The following is a 19,711-nucleotide window of genomic DNA, read 5'->3' on the forward strand; positions in this document are numbered from 1 at the left end:
ACAAAGCATAAAAATAGGGCTTTTAAATTGACTGTGTTCTTTGAAACCTGAAATACTTCAACAGAAGTTTGGTGTTTGGGATAGTTCTGTATTTCCACAACACTTTCACAGTTTGCATATGAGTTGCTGGTTTTTCAAAGTAATCCCAGTCCCTGATACCAGATGGTAAATGTCACTGACTTACGAAAATAAGGTTCAAACGGCAGTCTGCAACTTTATTTAGCATGGATATTTTCTTATTAATTGCATATCAGTTGTTTTAACCTGTCTGCTTCTCTTTCTGTGGGGTTTTTTTTGGTCCTAAAAGAGGTGAATGACATTAGTCATTCACACCTTTATCACCTCTTAGCTGGTCAGCACAAGGTTTTACACTTGGACCTTCAGACATTGCAGCGTTGTGATGCATCTCCTCAGCCAGACTGTGCAGGCCAGCGTAACCTGCCCATCTGCTCCCTAGAATTTCTATTTAGTTTAAAATTTTCTACCCATAGCTTCAATGTCTGCAAAGCTCTGGGCCCATAATAACTAAAGACTGCCTAAACTGAAGGGAGGAATATGGTGGTTGAGAGCTATGCTCTTCTAGTGCAGTAATACTCCGTAGCAGGGGTGCAGCACATCAAATTTTGCAAGAATCTGGTCCAAGACTAAAATTAATATCCCTCCTCAAAAGAGTGCGTCATTAATCTTGTCACCTCTCAGTTCAGATGGAATGCACATTTTTTCTTGACCAATCTTTTCCAACATGTGTATGTTTTGTATCAGCAGATTAACATTGAATTCTGTTGAAAAGCTTTTAGATACTTTAAACCAAAGAGCACTGCAATGTTTGTGCATGCTTTAAAGGCAGCTCTCTAGGCAGTTAAACCCCATAAAGAACCAAGCCATGTGGCATCAAAATATTAGGCTATTAAAAAAACTGCTGGGTCATTGTTTACCTCGCAGGCAAGGAAATGATTTTATTTTTCCATGTCATCTGACGACATTATAACCTCAAGAGAGACAAAGAAACATGCTTTCTGACATCTTTCTAGGTACCTATTCTGCAAGTACGTTGAATTTGGCTTGGATAGCGCAAGTCTCTCCCACGAGGAATTCATCTGGAAAGCCCACTGTGGTCATGGTAGCATTGCTTTCCATTGCACAGATGTGTGAGGCAAGGGTACCCCTTTAGTCTCTGCTACTCAGCCTAGTCTGAAGCACTTTAAATTATATAGAGAAGCCAGATAGCGGTGTGGGCTACTGACAGGCCAGGGAAGACACATGATTTGGCCTTGCACTAGCAGCTCTGGTCTTTGATTCAAAGCAGTAAGAATCTGGTCGTAATCTCCGAAGGCTACCTCGTGCATGTGCTTGCAAAATTAATTGGAATAAACTGGAAATGGCGCACATAAGCGTGCTCAGTTGGCATTTTGCGATAACTGAAACTTGGGATGGCAGCCTGAACGTGGACTACCTTGGGACGCGTCTGGACAGCGGGGTAGGGGAATTGGCCACAGTCCATCTGAGTCAGCTTTAGCACCGAGAGCAAGTTTGCGTACGCTGAGGAGGGGTGCGCTCAGCCTTTGAGGCCAAGTCCACGTTAATCAAAAGAGTGTGCTTCGAAGAACGTCGTACCTCCTGAGGGCGGTCCTTGTTCACGGATTCTCCACTTTCGGTGGGAATTAATATTTTTAAAGTACGGCGCGACAGGGAGGCAGGGCCTGAATTCTTGTGAGGGGCTGTCCCCAGCTGTGCGTAGGAGCTGCTTTCCCCGCGGCCGGCAGCGCAGCGGTCAGGCGGCCTCGGGCTTCGCAGTGCAACGGTGCCATTCCCTCGCTGCTCGACACAGTCAGCCTGCTGGCGGCAAGACTAGTTTCAACCTGTTCCTATTTTTGGCATAAAGTATCTCCTACAATGTCTACTCCCCATTCGCTTTAGCCCATTTGGCTGGAAACCGTTTTTATTCTGTAGCTCCTCATGAACTGGTGCAGAACTGTGGGTGACACACTGAAAGCTGAGGATGTCCGTGAAGTTACATTTTCTTCCTTGCTGAAGGCACTAACAGTACGGCATAGTGATTCCACGGCATTAGTTGTCATGAAAAAACAATTAATCCCCCAATAATGGGAATTATGGATGTTGTTGAATGCTGGATATAAGCTGTTTATTGTTTAGAAAATGCTCCATCAGACTTCTCAGATACTGTCTGTTATATACCCTCTGTAGAAAAAAATTGTGCACATTTTAGCCCTTCTGTATCAGACCTGATGCATTCTTGAATCCTACCTAGTAAGAAAGTGTCTTGCAAAACATTAAAAACTTTAGCATGGATTTACACCATGATTAAAGCTGATTCATCATAAAATTATATGTTGTTTTATTCTGGGGCCCACTTGAGGCTGTCTGGGCTTTGCCAAAAAAGACAGCTTTTGGAGATCTGGATCTCCTGGTCCCACTAGCTTGCTTGTTTACAGTTCTTTTGACTGGCTGTACCTGGTAGGATTAATTTCATAATGGATACATCTTTTAAACCTTCTTCCCAGAACTGAGTTGTAGGATATATCCCAACATCTTGGAGAATCTCAAAATGACAGAAAGCTTGATGCTTTTGAGCAGTGTTTGAGGCTAGGCTGCTTAGATTGAAGTCTTGATTGCCTTCAGGAATAGAAGCCTGGCATGGTGAATTGACTGATCTAGCAGCTGAAAAACAAAGAGCATTTCAGAGAAGTGGACTCAGAAAAATTTGCAAAGATTTAGTCTTACCTTTGGAAAGATTTGGGAGATCACTATCAGACAGAAACTAAGATATCATTCTCCTTGATCCTCCTCTCTTTCTGCCCCTGTTCTTCATCTATTCACTCTCCTTCTATCTTAGCCAAAAAATATTTCTATCCCAAATATGTATTATTTTTACAATTTCTGTTGAAACAAGACATTGCACAGCAAATACCATCTGCCAGGAAGCAAGTAAGAGAACAAGGAACGTATTACAAATTTTAATTATGATGAATGCTTTCCAGTCATGCCTCAGGCAAATTCTGCAAGGAAAGGTGGAAAGAATCTAGAGACAGTAAGTCTATTAACATTTCAGATGAGTTTTGAAAATCAGTTGGGTACATTATTCCGAAAATCCTGTCTCACTGTGTGATAAGTTTCTTCTCAGTGGCACTTGTTGCTACTTGCTGCAGTATCAGGTCCTAAATGTCAAAAGCTCAGTGGGGAGCTCCAGGATTAGGTAGGTCTGTGCCCGTGACTTGGTGTTTGCAGCATCAGGCTTCTATGTTAACAGTCTGTGTAATGTAATAAGGAAATACATGTTGTGTTATCCGATCTTGCTTGAAAAGGAATAACTGCATAATTCAGCAGTTCCTGGTGCTTTTGAAAAGTGTACGAGGTGTTAACATTACTCTAGGAAAATAAGCCTATGTTTGTAATATGTACACATATGTTCATTAGTTCATCTAGACTTGTGTGGCATCAGAGATGGGTCTTTGGGATTCTTTGAATCAATGCACCCTGGAACATGTCTGAGTTTCCCAGTCGAGGTACATGTCCCTGCCCCATCCCATGCTTGTATTAAGATGAGACTCAGAACATCACGGTCCTTTCTCCACTCTGTGCCTCAGCTTTCTGTAAAGCGCACAGCCCAAAAGGGTGCTATGGTGCAACCTCCTGGGGCTGAAGCTACCAGATACACCAGAATACAAACTTTCACTCACTTTAGATAGTAGCTCTGACTCAAAGCTACCGGTCTGGTCCTTTTTACAGCTCCAGGATTAGGTTACCATTTCATTCTCATTGTCAAGAGAGACATTCTGAATGTAAGTTATTCTTTTACCTAAGCTCAGGAGGGTGAGGTGTTGGAAATATTAACAGAGCTCTCATTATCTTCTAACAAAGATTTGTCATGTTGGTACTAATTTATACAGTTCAGCAGCAAAAGCTCCTAATGATTCTGTGGACAAAAAGGAATTACGTACTAACATGTACTTTAATTTAATAGCATTAACTCCAGGAAAAGCAATTTTTTGAAATTTTACCCTTAAGCTTTAGTCTCTGTGGTCTCCTATTGCATATTCTGTTTTACAGAAATGTACTTTAAAATGCATTTAACTCTCACTAACATAGCGTTTGGACACCTGCCAGTTCCACTTTGGAATTTCAGCTGATAAAGAGGGTAGCCAACAAGTAGGTGCGTATTTGTTATAAATCCAGGGATAGGCTTTGTCATCTTAGATAAGATGAGATGGGTATTGTTTGTATGTCTTCTTCTAGCTTATAACTAGAGAAACATGAATAGAAGAAAAAAAATTTTTCTGTTACAGACTTAGTTTTTAAAAGGTTATTTTAAACCTTGTTTTTCAGTTTGTTTTCAATACAACACTGATTTTAATATGAATTAAATTGGAAGCATTAAATCGCATAATCATGAGTTCAGTTTTTAAAATTACATCAGCAAATTTATTTCTTGCATTTTTCAAGTCTCCTTTAAACATGTAAGCAAAAACCACAAAAAGCAGATTAGAATCACGCTACAGTGAGAAATATGTGGATTCTTCTCTGTTTCTTCTTAGAAAACTTTGCATTCTGACATAAATAGTTTGGGGTTTGAATTTCAAATTCAAAAATTTCCAATTTCAAAAAGGCATACATGAATGTTTGACTTTTAACTTTCAAAATAGCATATACCAATGTTTATGCATCAGTTTTCACTGTAATCTGAAGGGTTTAAACTTTAGAAGGATGGATCTTGTGGGTATTTAAATATTTTTTGCCTGCAGTTAAATGATAGAAGTTCAGTAAGTACAGTTTGCATATGGCTTGAAAAGTTTTCTTCTAGGTTCACTCATACAGAACTCATATCACTGGCATTTAGTGAATTGTAGCTTGCAGTAGAAATGAGGAATGTTATCTCTTTAACTATAAAATAACTGTGTCACATATGCAGTAAGCATGAAACACACAGTAGACTAATGGGACTTGTTACTGATGATGCTGAAAGCTAAATAACCATTAGTATTAAATCTTATGAATAGACTCTTGTCTTTCATCTTAACTCTTCAACCAGATAAAAGACACAGAGGCTATTTAGATGTCATAAGAATAGTTTGTTGAAATCCCTCCGGACTTACAAAAAAAAAAAAAATCTCTCTTCATGTTGCTTAGTGTTTTGTTGCGTTCAAAGAAATGCCAGTATGCTAGTGCTGAAAGAAGAATAGAACAGAAATCCAGCATTATGTGTGGTTTTAGGCTTGTTAAAGATGCTGTTGAGTTGAAATAATGTGCATGCTTTTTTCTGCAGAAATCTCTTCATCAGATTTAAAAAAAAATATAGAAGTCACTCACATTGAAAATTTGTGAGAAGCCTTGTAAGACCACATTATGATAGAGCACTGTGAATGTTTTTTTCTAGTTTCGTTTCTTAGACTATCATGAATGTTTTTAAACGGCTGTAACAAATTAGAAATATCTGACTAAAAACTTTTTTACAAAGATGGTAACTTTATTTAAAGCCTCTATTCATCTACACATAAAGGTTTTTAAAGATTTAACTAGCAACCTTCTCAGTTCTAATAATAAAATACACCGAAGGTGGTTGTAAATTGTACTCATCTTTCATACAGAATATTTAGAAGCAGAACATATAATACGCTGTTACTAGTTGATGTGGAATAATTATTCAGCTCTGAGATCCTCTGTGATAGCTTTGGGAACGGTAATTAAATTGCAAGTATCTGTTGTGAAATTCTAGTTCAAATAAATATTTCTAGATTTGTGGTGAATAGATATTAATAATCATACAATGCATAATAATTAATCATAGAATTTTTTGTTTTATAGGGAGTAGAACTGGAAAGCTGTGGTGTTAATACCATGTTGCTGGTACATTTCTTTGGAAAAGAAGGAAAGGAAAAACTTCGCTATTCTGAGTTTTTCAGGTATTTTTTCAGCTAGGCAAGCCTAACAGCGACCAGTCCTGTTCCTACCCCCTCTACTTTGCACCAACACTGGCATTAATCTGACCTCACACTGAGCTGATTCAGAAAGTTGAGCAGGTAATGAAGCAGGAGATTGTTTATGATTTTGCATGATTAAATTTCTAGTTTAGCTCCTGGAGTCTGCTGTCTGCAGGAGGAGTTGGCCACCATGATAACTCCAAAGCAGCAGAGGGCCTGGAGGCCGTGAGGGTTGAGACTACCATTCTTGGCAGCTGTGTGATGGCATACCTTAAGACAATACGATTCATGAATATTTTTCTTGATCAAATCACTAAAAAGCGACTGCTAATCAATTAAAAAAGCTTTTCTGAGCTGAGATACCCCCCTCCCCGTTACAGCTGTCATGGTAGGCTACAGGAAACTTCTCTGCTTGCTTTAAATTCCAGCTTCTGTTGAAACTTCACCTGTGCCTTTTCCTTTACCCTTTGAACTACTTTTGCAATGGGACTATGCGGATACTTCATGGCACTTAGGTCAAAACTGAGAACTGAGCCAGATGGTAAACACCACGTCAGACTGAAACTACACTGGAATACCAAGTGGCCATTACTCCTGGAAACGTAGCGCTGTATACCCGCCTATTTCACTGTAAGCTTTGCAAAATCAGCAGTTAACAGAAAGTTCTAGGACTGGTGTAGGGAATCGTTCAGTTTGTACATCATATACATGTCAGAAAGATGGTGTGATCCTTGTCTACAACAGAGTATGAAGTTCTGCTGTGGTTGCTTTTGACTTGAAAACCCAACCAGGTATCAGCTGTTAGTGTTTTAGTTGGATGAGATTCTTTCTTCCAATGTTTATTTCAGTCAGTAATGTTGACCACCACCTACACAGCATCACAACTTAAGTGGTTAAAACTCTCAGTTACTTGGGAGATCAATTTCTCCTGTTAGTATGAACTCCAGACACAACTTGCTATGTGAATTTGGGCCCAGAATCCAAACGTACAGTCTTTCTTTGAGATAAGTGGAAGTTAACTGCCTAAATACCTGTGTGAATCTTGACACACGTCTGGTAGCACAACTTCAAGAGAAGATTACCTACATCAGTATTACCTTTTCTACAAAAATAATAAGTCATTTGCAGACTGCAAAAATAAATTAGGATAACGTGTTTTACTTCAATTTATGTTCAGAAGCGGAGAATCTGTCTCAGCCCTCCTAAAAATGAATGTTGTTGCAATCTATAGAGGCTTGGGGAAAGCCAGAATAGAAGAGTGGCAATTTTTCTAACACTGAAAAGTGTTTGGCTCCACTGGCTCTGGCATACACACCAGTCTTCAAATTAACAACCTTTCTCTTTCGAAGACCTCGACTCAATAGGAATCTAAGTGAGTAAAATAAGTTTTAAGATGCCTCCAGCTACCTTTTCTATAAATACCATAGATCCTCTCAATGAAACAAAAGGCAGAGAGCACCAGTAAAAGGTTGTGTTTGCATATACAGTGTAAACTGAAAAGCCTCAGGTTTTAGATAAAATCCTACATTGACCCAATGAGGCATGACATTGATGAAACTATGTACCTAGTACATTCAGAATGCATAGGTTAAAGACCTTTGCCTACCACACAGATAGAGGCCTGTAATCAAAATCAAACTCCCACATCTTGCTCTTAAAATTTGTGGGATAAGTGTAAGGTTTAATGCAGGTAATTTTTCAACAGTGGCAGTTATGTTTCGTAGAGCTGGAATGTGCCTCTTTATCACTGTGTAGACACTCCATCTCAGTTGCAACATGACAGTGAAGTTTGTTTAACACGCAGAAAGGTGAATAAAAGGATCACTGTCTTTTTAACCTCTGTGAAGATATCACCTTTCACATGATTTTATTTGCAAGTAAATCAAGCACATCATTTCTGGGTTCCTATTGTTCAGAGAAAATGTGATTTCTGTCTGATGGCCTCTCATAACATTTTACCTTACGCGGGAAGCTATTGTTGGCTGTTTGATCAAAGTGCCATGCTGTTTTTACAAGAGATGACTGATGAGCTGTACAGACATAGATCATTGTCAAAAGCAGAAAATAATGATGGTAAATGCTTTTATCATTTTCCAACTTCTTGCCTAGAAAGCTTTTCCATTGATCAGTGTAGTACCTAGTAGAAAGTAGGGGTGATTAGGTTTGATTAGGACACACTAAAACTTGTCACATTAGTTAAATACACAGATATTGCTGTGCTGTAGAGTCCTTGAAACAAAAAAAAAAAAAAAAAGGCAGGAATGCTTTCTTTGTGAAATTTCACTGTACTTGCATGGGAATTCAGAAAGCTGAGACTAGTGTTCTCACCTCATTACTTACATATATTTTCTTCATGCTTCCTCCTTTTCAGTTTGGCTAACATTAAAAAATCCTTTTGTAAGTGTGCAACCATCTGTATCTGCATGTACACCAGTGATGTCCGACCCTTTTAGGCCACAGTCCCAACATTTAAAACAAGTCAGACAGCCACAGTGAATATATCAGGGCAATTAATTTGCCCTGTTCTCCTTTCTTTGCATTCAGAGGGCACATAAAAATGGAAACTGTCTACATCTTTCCGGGCAATGTGAAGCTGATACAAGCCAGCTCTTGTGCCTCCCTTCCTACTGCCCTGAACACAGGAGGCACACTGATACAGGGAGGGAAAATAGTTAAGCATGCTGTGCTCCATCTGTCCCCAGCTGGTGCGTGGTTCTTGGGAAATCACGGGTAGGCAATACACACAAGCACAGTCCTCAGGGTGTTTTTTACTGGACATAAAGAATGAGACCATGAAACAGAATATCAAATCACTTTTCAACCTTTCTTGGGCTTCTGGGAGCTTGGAAGTAAAGAAGTAACCTTTTCATAGGTATTTTGTGACACCGGTCATGCTCTTTTCTCACTGTCCTGCAGAACATAGTCAGAACAGCAACCAAAGCCGCTCCTTTTCATTCTCTGCTGAGCAGCGGTGGTGGGACTCCCGCTTCGTTCTGCAGCTTCTCCAGGGACTGCTTAGAAGTAGTGGAAGCAGTGCAGGACGCACACCATCCTGTGTCTTTCCCATAGTAACAAGGTGGTTTCAGGGATCTTAAGGTATGACTCAAGGGACACATGTTCAGCTCCAGACTGCTACATGGTTTCTTGCCAGTTGTATTGTCCTGAACATAAGGACAGTATGATAATTATTAACAATAATTCACAACTTCAAAAGCAACAGCTTGTTTCCCTGGCAAAAGTTAGGAAATTGAAATCTAAATTTTTCTGGAGTATGTTTATGTACATCACTGGTAAAGGTGTTGCCTCCTAGTCAGATGCAGCTGGAATCATTATACTCCTGTATCAGTTTAAGAAAATATAAAACAATATGCAGCAAGCCTAAAATCATGTAATAAAGAAGGGTAGATTTAATACAAGAAGCTGTAACCAGGTGAGACTTTCTTAGAAGAGCTGAACAAGTTTCTCTTTCAGATGACCACCACTCAGTTTTACACCTCAACAGCGCCATCTTCTAATACCAGGACTCATCTTGGGGAATGTCAAATTTCAAACATGCAGCCAGAAGTTCTCTGGGATTCCACACTTTTTGTTCTTTTGCATGCGTTTCCTCTGTTTCTTAAGACATACATAATTCTTGGTCTTTTCCTTCCAAAAAATGTTTCACTTGCGCTTTAATTTCCAGCTGTATTCTATGTACTATTTTTTATTCTGAGTAGAAAACTATTTTTTCTACGTATAGCAAATATTTCTTCTTGACAGCCACTGGTTTTTTTCCCTGAGAAAAGTCCCTTACTGATCTTGTTTAAGTATGTCTAATCCCAAATAAAAGAGGAGACAGTAATTCACTCCCTAAACAGTTTATGACTGCCATGATTTTTTTCTGTAATCTGTCCCCAAGCAAGCTTAAATCTCTCACAATCTTCTTGAAGAAAAAAAAAAAAAAAAAAAGTGCAGAGAGTATGGAAAGAATATTCAAAAAACTTTCTGATCGTTGTATGTTTTTCCTGGGAAGGCTTACAAAAAAGTACTTCCCGGTATGGTTAAACAATTGGCATCTTTGAATCATATAAGGAAAATTAACTTTTCAAATCCAGTTTAGAGCATTTTCTTATCTGATTTGTTGCTTCCAAACTTCTCAGCAGTTAATAGAATTTTGCACCAGAAATATTCTTTAATCACGGTTTCTTTTTTATTTTCTGCTTTAGCTTAAAGGTCACAAATTGTATAACCATACACAAAACATGCCTTTTCCCTACCTGTCCTGTTTCTTTCCTTCAGTATTTTGAATTCCATGGTACGTTTCATCTGAAACCTTTCATTTAAGAAACCAGAACGGTCTGGGCTGAACCACACTGCTAGTGCTGACATTTGTCTGGTGCTGTTCTGTGTTTGTGCCAATGCCTGGATGCAGAATCTCTTCCAGGTAGCACCGTCAGCCAGCAGGGCTTTTGCTGTGATGATAGCTTGTACATTTTCAGTGATTTTCATCTAGGGATTTGGAAGTGCTTTGCAGAAATAGAATATGGTTGCCGCCTCATTTGTCCCTGTACCTACACTTGTATCTATGTGTGTGTATATGTATATAGAGCCCTAATATGCATAGAGATTACATCTTGTGCAACCAGGATCAGAGAGTGAGGAAGTGGAGATGGGAACAAAATCTGGCTTTGTGATTGTATATTCCTATCATAACTGAATCTGAATATTTCCCAAATACTTAGAAATGATGTTGAGAAGAATCACTGTTTCTTCCTTTCCTAGATACTTAGCAAAGGAATAGCTTGATTAGTTTCTACAGAATGCTTATAAATGAAAGTGAGTAGTTCTGTTTTGTTTGGTTTAGAAATGTTGAGGACAGTAAGTCAAAGAGGGTTTTGCCTGTAATTCTGAAAATGGGGAGATTGATTAACTGTCTTACCGCTTGCAAAACTGAATTTACAAGCATAGACCTAAATGTTCTCTAAAGGTTAATGGTCAAGCCTTTATTAAATTTTCTATATTCTGTTTTGAAAGTCAGATTGCAAAAAGGCAACCTTGCAGCTGGTTTGCAGCAGTCTTTTGTGCAAAGAGGGTCATCAAGTCTTCAAAAGGACTTCAGTGTCCAAAGAGGAGCCGGAGCAAAGTACAAATGGCAGGGTGATATATTCACCACTATCTTTGTTGTTAAGTTTCCTTCCTATAAATCAGTGCAACAAGAACTGGACGGTTCTGTATTAGAGTGTTAAAGCTCTGCAGAGACTTTCAGTTCAGGTCAAGAGTTATAGGAAGGAAAACTAGCCCTAACCTTTCCTTTTGTGTTTCATTCTATTACGTTATGTACCATAAGTAATAGAACGCTAGCACTTCATTGCAACATCTCAGGTTGGAGGGGCAATAGCTGCATTCCTGAGGTCTCACCACTTTTATTACATTTTCACTTCTATTAAAGCTGAGTTGCCAAAAAGTCTAGAGAGACTCCCTCTTTCTATAGTAGAGCACATTACAAAATGAGGGATAAATCCTGATAAGGTTTCTGGATGCTGTTGTAACACGATAACGAATTTGGCCATTGGCCTTCAATGTGGGTGTTTTAGAGAGCGTGGATAAAACAGGCCATCTTAAAGAAAGCACTGTCTGTTCCCAGCCTTTTCCCTGTCTTATAAATTTATGATTTACCTTTCCTTTTTGTTACTTGGAAACTTAGGGCTTGCTTTTATTTTCAAGCTACTACAGCATAAGAGTATTCCCAGTGTAATTATTTTTGAATTGTAGAGCACATCTACAATCAGAATTCTCTTCCCGTCATTGATTTCTGACTCCTTTCTAAGTCCCTGGCCAAACTCCCACTGACTTTGGGAGAGCAGGAATTTCATTCCTATGCTTATTTTTCCTAAGATCTGGATAAATTTTTAAGGAATTTCCAGCTGAAACTCATCGCACAGTGATCCAGAAGATACGAAAGCAAGTATCCCTAGTGATGTCTTGGCATTTAAGTATCAAGTTTTACTTCCTAACCAGAAAGTTATTTTTAATAACTTCTAATAACTTTCACTTAAAAAAAAACCTCATTAGGATTTTTAACTCTCACATCTGGGAATAAGAGTGACCTAGAATGCTGATGTGATGATTCATAGTATTTTAATTTTTGTAATATGGGAGGCTATCATATAAGTTTTAAATTGCACATTTCAGCTGCTGCTCCAAAAGTAGCATTTGGTATGGCAGGAAATCTTCTCACTCTGGCTTGCCAGGAGCAAGCCTACAGGTTGAAATGAAATATCCATTAATTTTTTTGTACCTAAATAAGTAATTCCCACTCCCCTCCCTAATCTGCGTAGTGCAGCAAGACGCACGGCTCTTGTTGCCACAGGGAGGGTGCGGTGTCATTGCCCCAAAGCAACTGGAGAGGGCAAGAACCCAGGCCTCAGAAAAAGCAGTGGAAAACCCACAGTGGGGCTGGAGAAATAGAACGCTTCGTTTGCTGTGTGACTAGAAGAGGGTGCAGAAGCAAGAACACATCAGAAATGCCACAGCCAAACCCTTCGCTTTCCTCTTTGGCTTTGCTGCACCTTTCAGCTGGCTGATGTGTGTGGCTAGGTGGGCCACCCGCTCCTTCCTCAGCATGTAGAGATGCTTGGTCTTTTAGCTGTCCTGCCTTTATTGGGTATGGCTAGAGGGCAGGATTTTCTCCCTAAGGAAATGCAGTATTTAGAAAAGATGGAAGAATATGTAGTTTGTCATCACCTGTGGCGACTGACCAGTAAAGCAAATGACTGAGAGTTAGCTCCCCAAAATAAATAACTCAAACTTTCAATAACAGACCTAAAATCTGTTGCGAAATGTGTCCACCTTTCATAGATTAAAAGCCAAGAAAATAAAACACATGGTGTCTTGTTTCCCTACATCCACGTTTTAGGCATATTTCTGTAAGGGACCTCATTTTCAGCAGCTTCTCCTCCCCCAGACCAGGTGTTACATGGGTTGGAAACGACAGTCAAAGACGCAGTTACTGTCGCGCATGGTCTCTGCTGTGCCTTCCAGCCAAGCACAAGCCACACATCCCAGTTCCCACCTACTCCTTGCCTTTGACGACCGCTCCCGAAAGCGGCCACGTGACTCCGTGCCTGCTCCACACGCCTGGTCCGTGCCGCCCGCTCCCCCCGCAGCTCGACCTCCCTTCCCGGGATCCGGGGAGACTCCAGCGGGCGGTTCGGCAGGACTGGTTCTGCCGGCCCACGCTGGCCGGTCTGCCCGGCACACGCTGACCGCCGGGCTGGCCAGCGGCGGCAGTCGCCTCCCCAGGGAGAAGGACAGGAGCTGCGTCTGAACACTGGAGAGTGGTTTGCAAGCCGTGCAAGTAAGCTCTCGCTGGTCCGTAAGGCAAGGGGCCTCCCCTTCGCGCTGGTGGCACAAACAGACCCTTTGGCGTTTCATCCCCGTGTGCGAGGGAGAGTTGGGGACCCGAAAGCGAGCCGGGTCTTGAGGTGGACGGTGGAGGAATATACCGCGGTGTTCGACTGTACTGTGGAAGACTTGTAACCCCCTTCACTGGACTAGAAAAATGCCCATATAAAATGCGAGAGCATATCCTGCCCCTCCTCAGTATTACCCTAATAAAACTCTAGCCTGAAACTTAAAACCACCTCCACTGTCAGCCTTTCATTTACCTGCATGTCCTGAGCCGTGAAGCATTTGTTGGCCCTTTATTTGCATGTGCAGCTCTAATTATTAGAGGGAAAAATACGAGAGGGACTTTCTGCTGCAACAGCAGTCTTCAGCTAACCCCTTATAGATTTCACAGAGCTTCGAGCCACTAATTGTCCAAGTGATCTCATTAAAGAACTAAAGATAGCTGTGTGGACTAAAATGCCGTAATTTCAAGGGAAAGAATTCAAACCCAGTGTGGCCGTGCAAACACTGATGAGCAAATGAGCCTCTACTGATAGTTGCTACATAGACCCTTAGCTGTCCTCTTCTCCAACTAATTGCTTTGTCCCAGTATAGGAGTATTTGATTCTCTCCTGTCAATAATTTTTGCAACTCAATAAAGCAGGGTTCTTTCAAAGTACTAAAGGGATTCTGGCAAGCATCACTGTGGTTTCAGCCTTTATTTATATTTAAAAATTATCACTTGTTTTTGGATTACTCCATTTCTGAAGTGGAAATTACCAAATGGATCACACAGTATTGTCTTTTACTTTCTCAAAATTAATACTAGCCAGAAGAAATTATAATGGCCACGCAGACCAAACTGTGGAAACTCAAAGCTACAACTCTCCTTACAGTTCTAGCTCTGTGCTTGCAGGTTGTTACTTGCTTCTCGTGCTACTTTTTTTTCTTTTCTTCCTAAAAGAATGGGTGTCTCCTAAAAACCTTGATAGTCACCCCTTCCTTTTTTCAGACAGCTGTCTTCTCACCTTCCCAAACACCTGCAACATCATTTTCTATGCTTTTCTGAACCCTGTACATGTCAATGGTAATCCTCTCTAATCCATCCTCTAGTGAGCACAGAACTGACTTGCCGAACTTCTCTTTGCAGTTACAATCTTTGGGGCTTTTAGTCATCTTTTCTTGAAATTATGATTTCAAGTTTCCTCTTTCCTTTCACTTTTGTGGTTATTAGGGCCTCATCTTTCTAGGCACTTTCCAACCTTGTCATTCCTCTCTTATTAATATGAAATTTCATAAATCATGTATCAAGCCTTTAGTTACCACGTCCTTTTTCATTCATTCATTATAATACTGCCTTACCAATTATTTTATCTCACTATCTGCACATTTTTAAACATTAGTAAAAACTAGATGCCAAGTGTATCTGTAAAATAGCAAAGCAGCAGCCATCTATGCAGACTTAGAGAGCACCCTACTGGTGTCATTATTGAAATGCAGCCATGGAAACATCTGCACGCACAGGTAAAATTAAACCAGTGACATTTTAAACAATGATGTCGATAGTATCTGTGATTAAGAGTTAGTGTCTACTGCATTTAGTAGTAGTGACACAGTGATGCAAGTATCAACTGTTGGATAATATCTGTTTACACTTAGATTCATGGAAAATCTGCAAACAGAAGTCCAAGAAATGGAATTCATAAAGTTTTCAAAGGGTTTGAACGTCATGAGAAAAGAAGACTTTGCAGAATGGTTACTGTACTTCACTGATGAGGAAAACAATGAAATTTACTGGCAGAACGTGAAAGACAGAATTGAGGCAGGAGAGGTTAGTACATAAAGCATGCTTTGTTTTGCTTCCTCGTTTTACGTACAGGTTTTCATTTGCATATGAGTATCTAATAATGTAACTAGTTTCCAGGTGAATTATTGCAGCCCTTGAATTTTACGCAAATAACAATCATAATTTGCCAATGAGAAATACAAATATTGGCGATCAGTAGGCAATCACACCTAAACACTAGGTCCCACCAGATTTAATGAAATAGATTTACTGGGGTTTGAATGTATTATTCATTGTATATCATCTGACTTCTGTGATACTCTAGAATATCAGTTTGGAGGAATTCAAGACTTTTTGCAAGTTTACAAATAACCTGGAAGATTTTTCTATTGCCATGCAGATGTTTACTGTAGCCAATCGTCCTGTTAAACGGGGTAAGTGCTGTATACCTTTCGTATGTATTTTTTTTAAAAAGAAAAAAAGCATTTTTGTTATGGAATTAACGTAAACAAGTTATCCCAAAGTATCCCAAAGTAGCGTTGTGAAGTCCAAAAATAGTATACTGCTCTTTATTCTGAATGAATTCTACTTCATGAAAAAATAATAATACAAACTCCCCAAAATGTTTTGATTTGTAAGTTCTAATGTGCTGTCATATGCTGGACAGTTCACAGCAAACTAAACCATAGAATCATAGAATGGTTTGGGTTGGAAGGGACATTTAAAGATCATCTAGTCCAACCCCTCTGCCATGGGCAGGGTCATCTGTCACTGGGTCAAGTTGCTCAAAGCCCCATCCAAGATGGCCTTGAATTCTTCCAGGGATGGGGCATCCACAACTTCTCTGGGCAACCTGTTCCAGTGTCCCACCACCCTCATTGTAAAAAGTTTCTTCCTTACGTCCAGTCTAAATCTACCGTCTTTCAGTTTGAAACCATTTCACCTTGTCCTGTCACTACAGTCCTTGGTAAAAAGTTGCTCTCCATCTTCCTTATAAGCCCCCTTTAAGTACTGAAAGGCTGCAATAAGGTCTCCCCGGAGCCTTCTCTTCTCCAGGCTGAACAACCCCAACTCTCTCAGCCTTTCTTCATAGGAGAGGTGTTCCATCCCTCTGATCATTTTCGTGGCCCTCCTCTGGACTCACTCCAACAGGTCCGTGTCTTTCCTGTACTGAGGACCCCAGAGCTGGACGCAGTACTGCAGGTGGGGTCTCACCAGAGCAGAATAGAGGGGCAGAATCCCCTCCCTCAACCTGCTGGCCGCTCTGCTTTTGATGCAGCCCAGGACACGGTTGGCTTTCTGGGCTGCAAGTGCACATTGCTGGGTCATGTGCAGCTTTTCATCCACCAGTACCCCAAGTCCTTCTCGGCAGGGCTGTTCTCAGTCCAATCTAAATTCTAGATTAGGAAGGATTTATTGAAACAGTACATGCTTTAGTAGCAGTTCATGATAACAAAGCTTTTTCCTCATAGTGAAACTAGTTTTCTGAGGAAATTAAACAATAGAAATCTCTTCTTTTGCAGGGTCTGTAGGATCTTGCTGTGTTTTATTTATTCCTCCATACTGCCTTCTTCATGTGCTTATATAGTGTTATGCAATCATGGCTATGAAAAACAAACAATGTAGTAAAGTGGTTTTTAAAATAAAGATTTGGAGGAGGGAAGTTGCTTCCTTCCCGTATAGTAGAAATAGGTGCAATGCAACGAAAGTTTCATGGACATACAAATGCTTTTTGTTATAATCCTGAGGTTGTTACTTGTTTGTTATACTTGAAGGACAGATCTCATAAGTTATTTGAAAAGAGCAGCATAAAAAGTTCCTAAGGAAATTTGATGAGACATTAACATTCATTGAAATAAATATTTGATGGGCTCATGTGAAAAAGGTGAGAGAGATGTGAGAGGACAGGAAGATAATTCAGTATTCTTGAGAAAGAAGTGTTTGGATGGGGTTTGAACCAAAGAAGGCCAAAACTGGGGAGGTTTACAACTTGTGACTTTTGTCACTAGTTAGTCCAGCCTTCAGGAAGAGTTTGGTTTCCACAGCCTCTCCGAGCGGCTGTTCTAGTACTTAACCACGCTCATTGCGAAGATTTTTCTCTTCTGTGTCGAACCCTTGATGCAACTTACAATGACTGTGTCTTACCTCCACGCACCTTTGAGAAAAATACGGCACTCTCTTCTCTGTAACCCCTTTTAGGCAGTTGGAGGCTGCAGCAAGATCCCCCCTGACGCTTCTGTTCTCCCCAGCTCCCTCGGCGTCCCTTCTTCCCCCTGTGCTCCAGTTCCCAGCTGTGTTTGTGGCCCTCCTCTGCCTGGTTTGACAACATCTATCTTCTGTGGGGGAGACAGATTTTATTTGCACAAGGTGTACAAAGAGTGGAGAGCAAAGAGGATGAATTAATGGTGAAAATATAGTCCTAAGTGAGATACGAGAGTTTAGTTCGCTTTTCTATTTAGTATCCCATTTTTAAATGCCAAAGGATGATGAGGCCTGCAGTTGGTGTTGACTCTGGTAATGTTTCCTTGTAAAACCTCATTCCTAACCAACAGGCAGTTGTGACTTTGTTTATGCACTGAACCATACTGTGATCAAAACCAGTCAGCTCCTGAGGTAACTCACGGATATTACATGTATACATGTCTAATCCTTTCCTGAATCTCACTAAGTTCTTTGTCTTGCTGTTTGCATGTGTGTACATGTGTGTATTCACACACATATGAATATTTATCTAAAAATAAGACAGTCCTTTAGTCCTTCCTTTTATTCTAGACTTTTTTTTCTTTTAAGTTAGCAGCTCATCTTTTCTCTCTGATAAGGTGACCCTTCTTGGTTTGAAGATTATTATGCTTCACCATTTTAGAAGATCTTTCTCCTTTTCTTCTGTTCAAAAAAGTGCAGTGCCATTTCTGGATTTATATTCAGCTTCAAGAGCTGAAACAGTTAACATGTTTTTAAAGACAAAATTAAGACTCTACTATAAGCATCCAATATTTCATGTCCGTTTCAAATTGTGGTATATCCTTTTACAGAAGGATTTTCAACTTAAGTGTATTTAAACCAACTGTAATCAACTGCATTTATACAGGAATTGTTCAAAGAGGCAAAGATGAGAGCTAAATCAGCAGTGCTCTTTCCTCTAGTAAGCTTCAGAACTAATATTTATAGCGATATTTATAAACAGCACTTGTTTATGAAAGCAGAACCATGTTATTACTATATTTATGGCTTAGTTGGACAACTTGCTGTAATAATCTACAATACTGCTGTACTTTAATAACCTCCAGTCCCTCCTTGAAATTCACACTTCCATGATGCCTTAAAAAATGCATCCAATTCATGTGTTGTGATTGTGCTTGCTATAATAAACAATAATCATTTCACTCTTACTATCCCCCCCCCACATTTCCTCATCTTCCTTGAGTCAAAACTCCAAATTCTTTACACCATAAGACCAAAAGTGGGGATACGTAGGTATTAGTGTAGTGCACATGGTAGTGTGAAGAGAGAAGGCCAAAAAGCTGAAGAGGAAAGTAGATATCCAGAGAGGTATGACAGCTTTTTCTGCCATAAATCCTCATAAACTCTTCAATCATTATTTAAGACAAGGTAGCCTACTTTAAAAAACAGAACTACGGGTATATAAAGCCATGTGCTGTAAACAGTGCATTGAGTATTTGATGGTCTGTGTTTCTACAGAGTTGCTGAGGGGATTGTTGGTTGAGGTGGAGCATATCATAAAACACTGTGCTCTGAGGAAAAGAGTTTTCTTGCAGAATGAATTGGCATGAAACTGATTCAAGATAAAATGGTAGTATTTTTTTATGAGACCATAGCAATGCAAACACTTATCATCCATATGCACAGGTATCAGCCGAAAGTACGTAAGTTTTCAGCATGCAGCTATTTCTAGCAAAAATTGTCACTCTTGCTGTTGCTTGAGAAGTAGTGCATTTCAAAAATTTATGATACAATTAAGAAAGGTAGCGTTATGGAAGATGAAGCAAGCTCAAGAGCACATGAACTGAGGCCTCCTAATAGTTTACTAGTTCACACATTCCAAATTCTCCAGTTAGGATACCCATGAGACACTGTAAATTGTACAGAATCCTGCTATTTATGTGCTTTCCAATTTCTTTACAAGTTTACAGTCACCTGTGATGTAATATTATGTCTTTACTAGCTGAGTTCAAGAGAGCAGTGAAGGTGGCAACAGGACAGGAGCTCTCAGATAATGTTTTGGATACCATCTTCAAGATTTTTGATCTAGATGGAGATGACTGCCTGAGTCACGGCGAGTTTCTTGGAGTCCTGAGGAACCGAATTCATCGAGGTTTGAGGGTAACAAGCTGACATCATTGTTTTTAAATACCACAGATGAATGCTACAACTATCTTGTTAACGCTTGTAGAAACACAAGTAGAGATAGTGAATAGAAAGAAGTTATATTTTACACTGAAAATTCCTTACTGCTTATGAATCTGGGAGGAGTGCTGCCACCAAGAACTTGTTATTATGCATGTGAACTATGGAAGCAGCAGCATTGCATTACATGTTATATTTACACAGTCTGTGAATAAAAGTCTTTTTTGTGTAAATGCTAAACATACCTTAACTTTAT

At 39.8% G+C, this 19,711-nt stretch overlaps 1 protein-coding gene across 5 annotated transcripts in view; it reads left to right on the plus strand.

Annotated features, from left to right (window-relative positions):
• The window catches only part of MICU2 (mitochondrial calcium uptake 2), a 151,298-nt gene that overhangs the window by 127,012 nt on the left and 4,575 nt on the right, over nucleotides 1-19,711 (plus strand). For 4 of the 5 annotated variants that reach the window (XM_030042316.2, XM_041118414.1, XM_041118413.1 and 1 more), the window contains 4 exons: nucleotides 5,821-5,918; nucleotides 14,964-15,135; nucleotides 15,416-15,524; nucleotides 19,274-19,431. In XM_030042316.2, coding sequence (XP_029898176.1) covers nucleotides 5,821-5,918; nucleotides 14,964-15,135; nucleotides 15,416-15,524; nucleotides 19,274-19,431 — 537 coding nt within the window. The remainder of the gene's footprint in view (nucleotides 1-5,820; nucleotides 5,919-14,963; nucleotides 15,136-15,415; nucleotides 15,525-19,273; nucleotides 19,432-19,711) is intronic. The other variant, XM_041118415.1, reaches the window with a different exon arrangement.

Source organism: Aquila chrysaetos, chromosome 19, assembly GCF_900496995.4.
Source record: "Aquila chrysaetos chrysaetos chromosome 19, bAquChr1.4, whole genome shotgun sequence".
NCBI lineage: Eukaryota > Metazoa > Chordata > Aves > Accipitriformes > Accipitridae > Aquila > Aquila chrysaetos.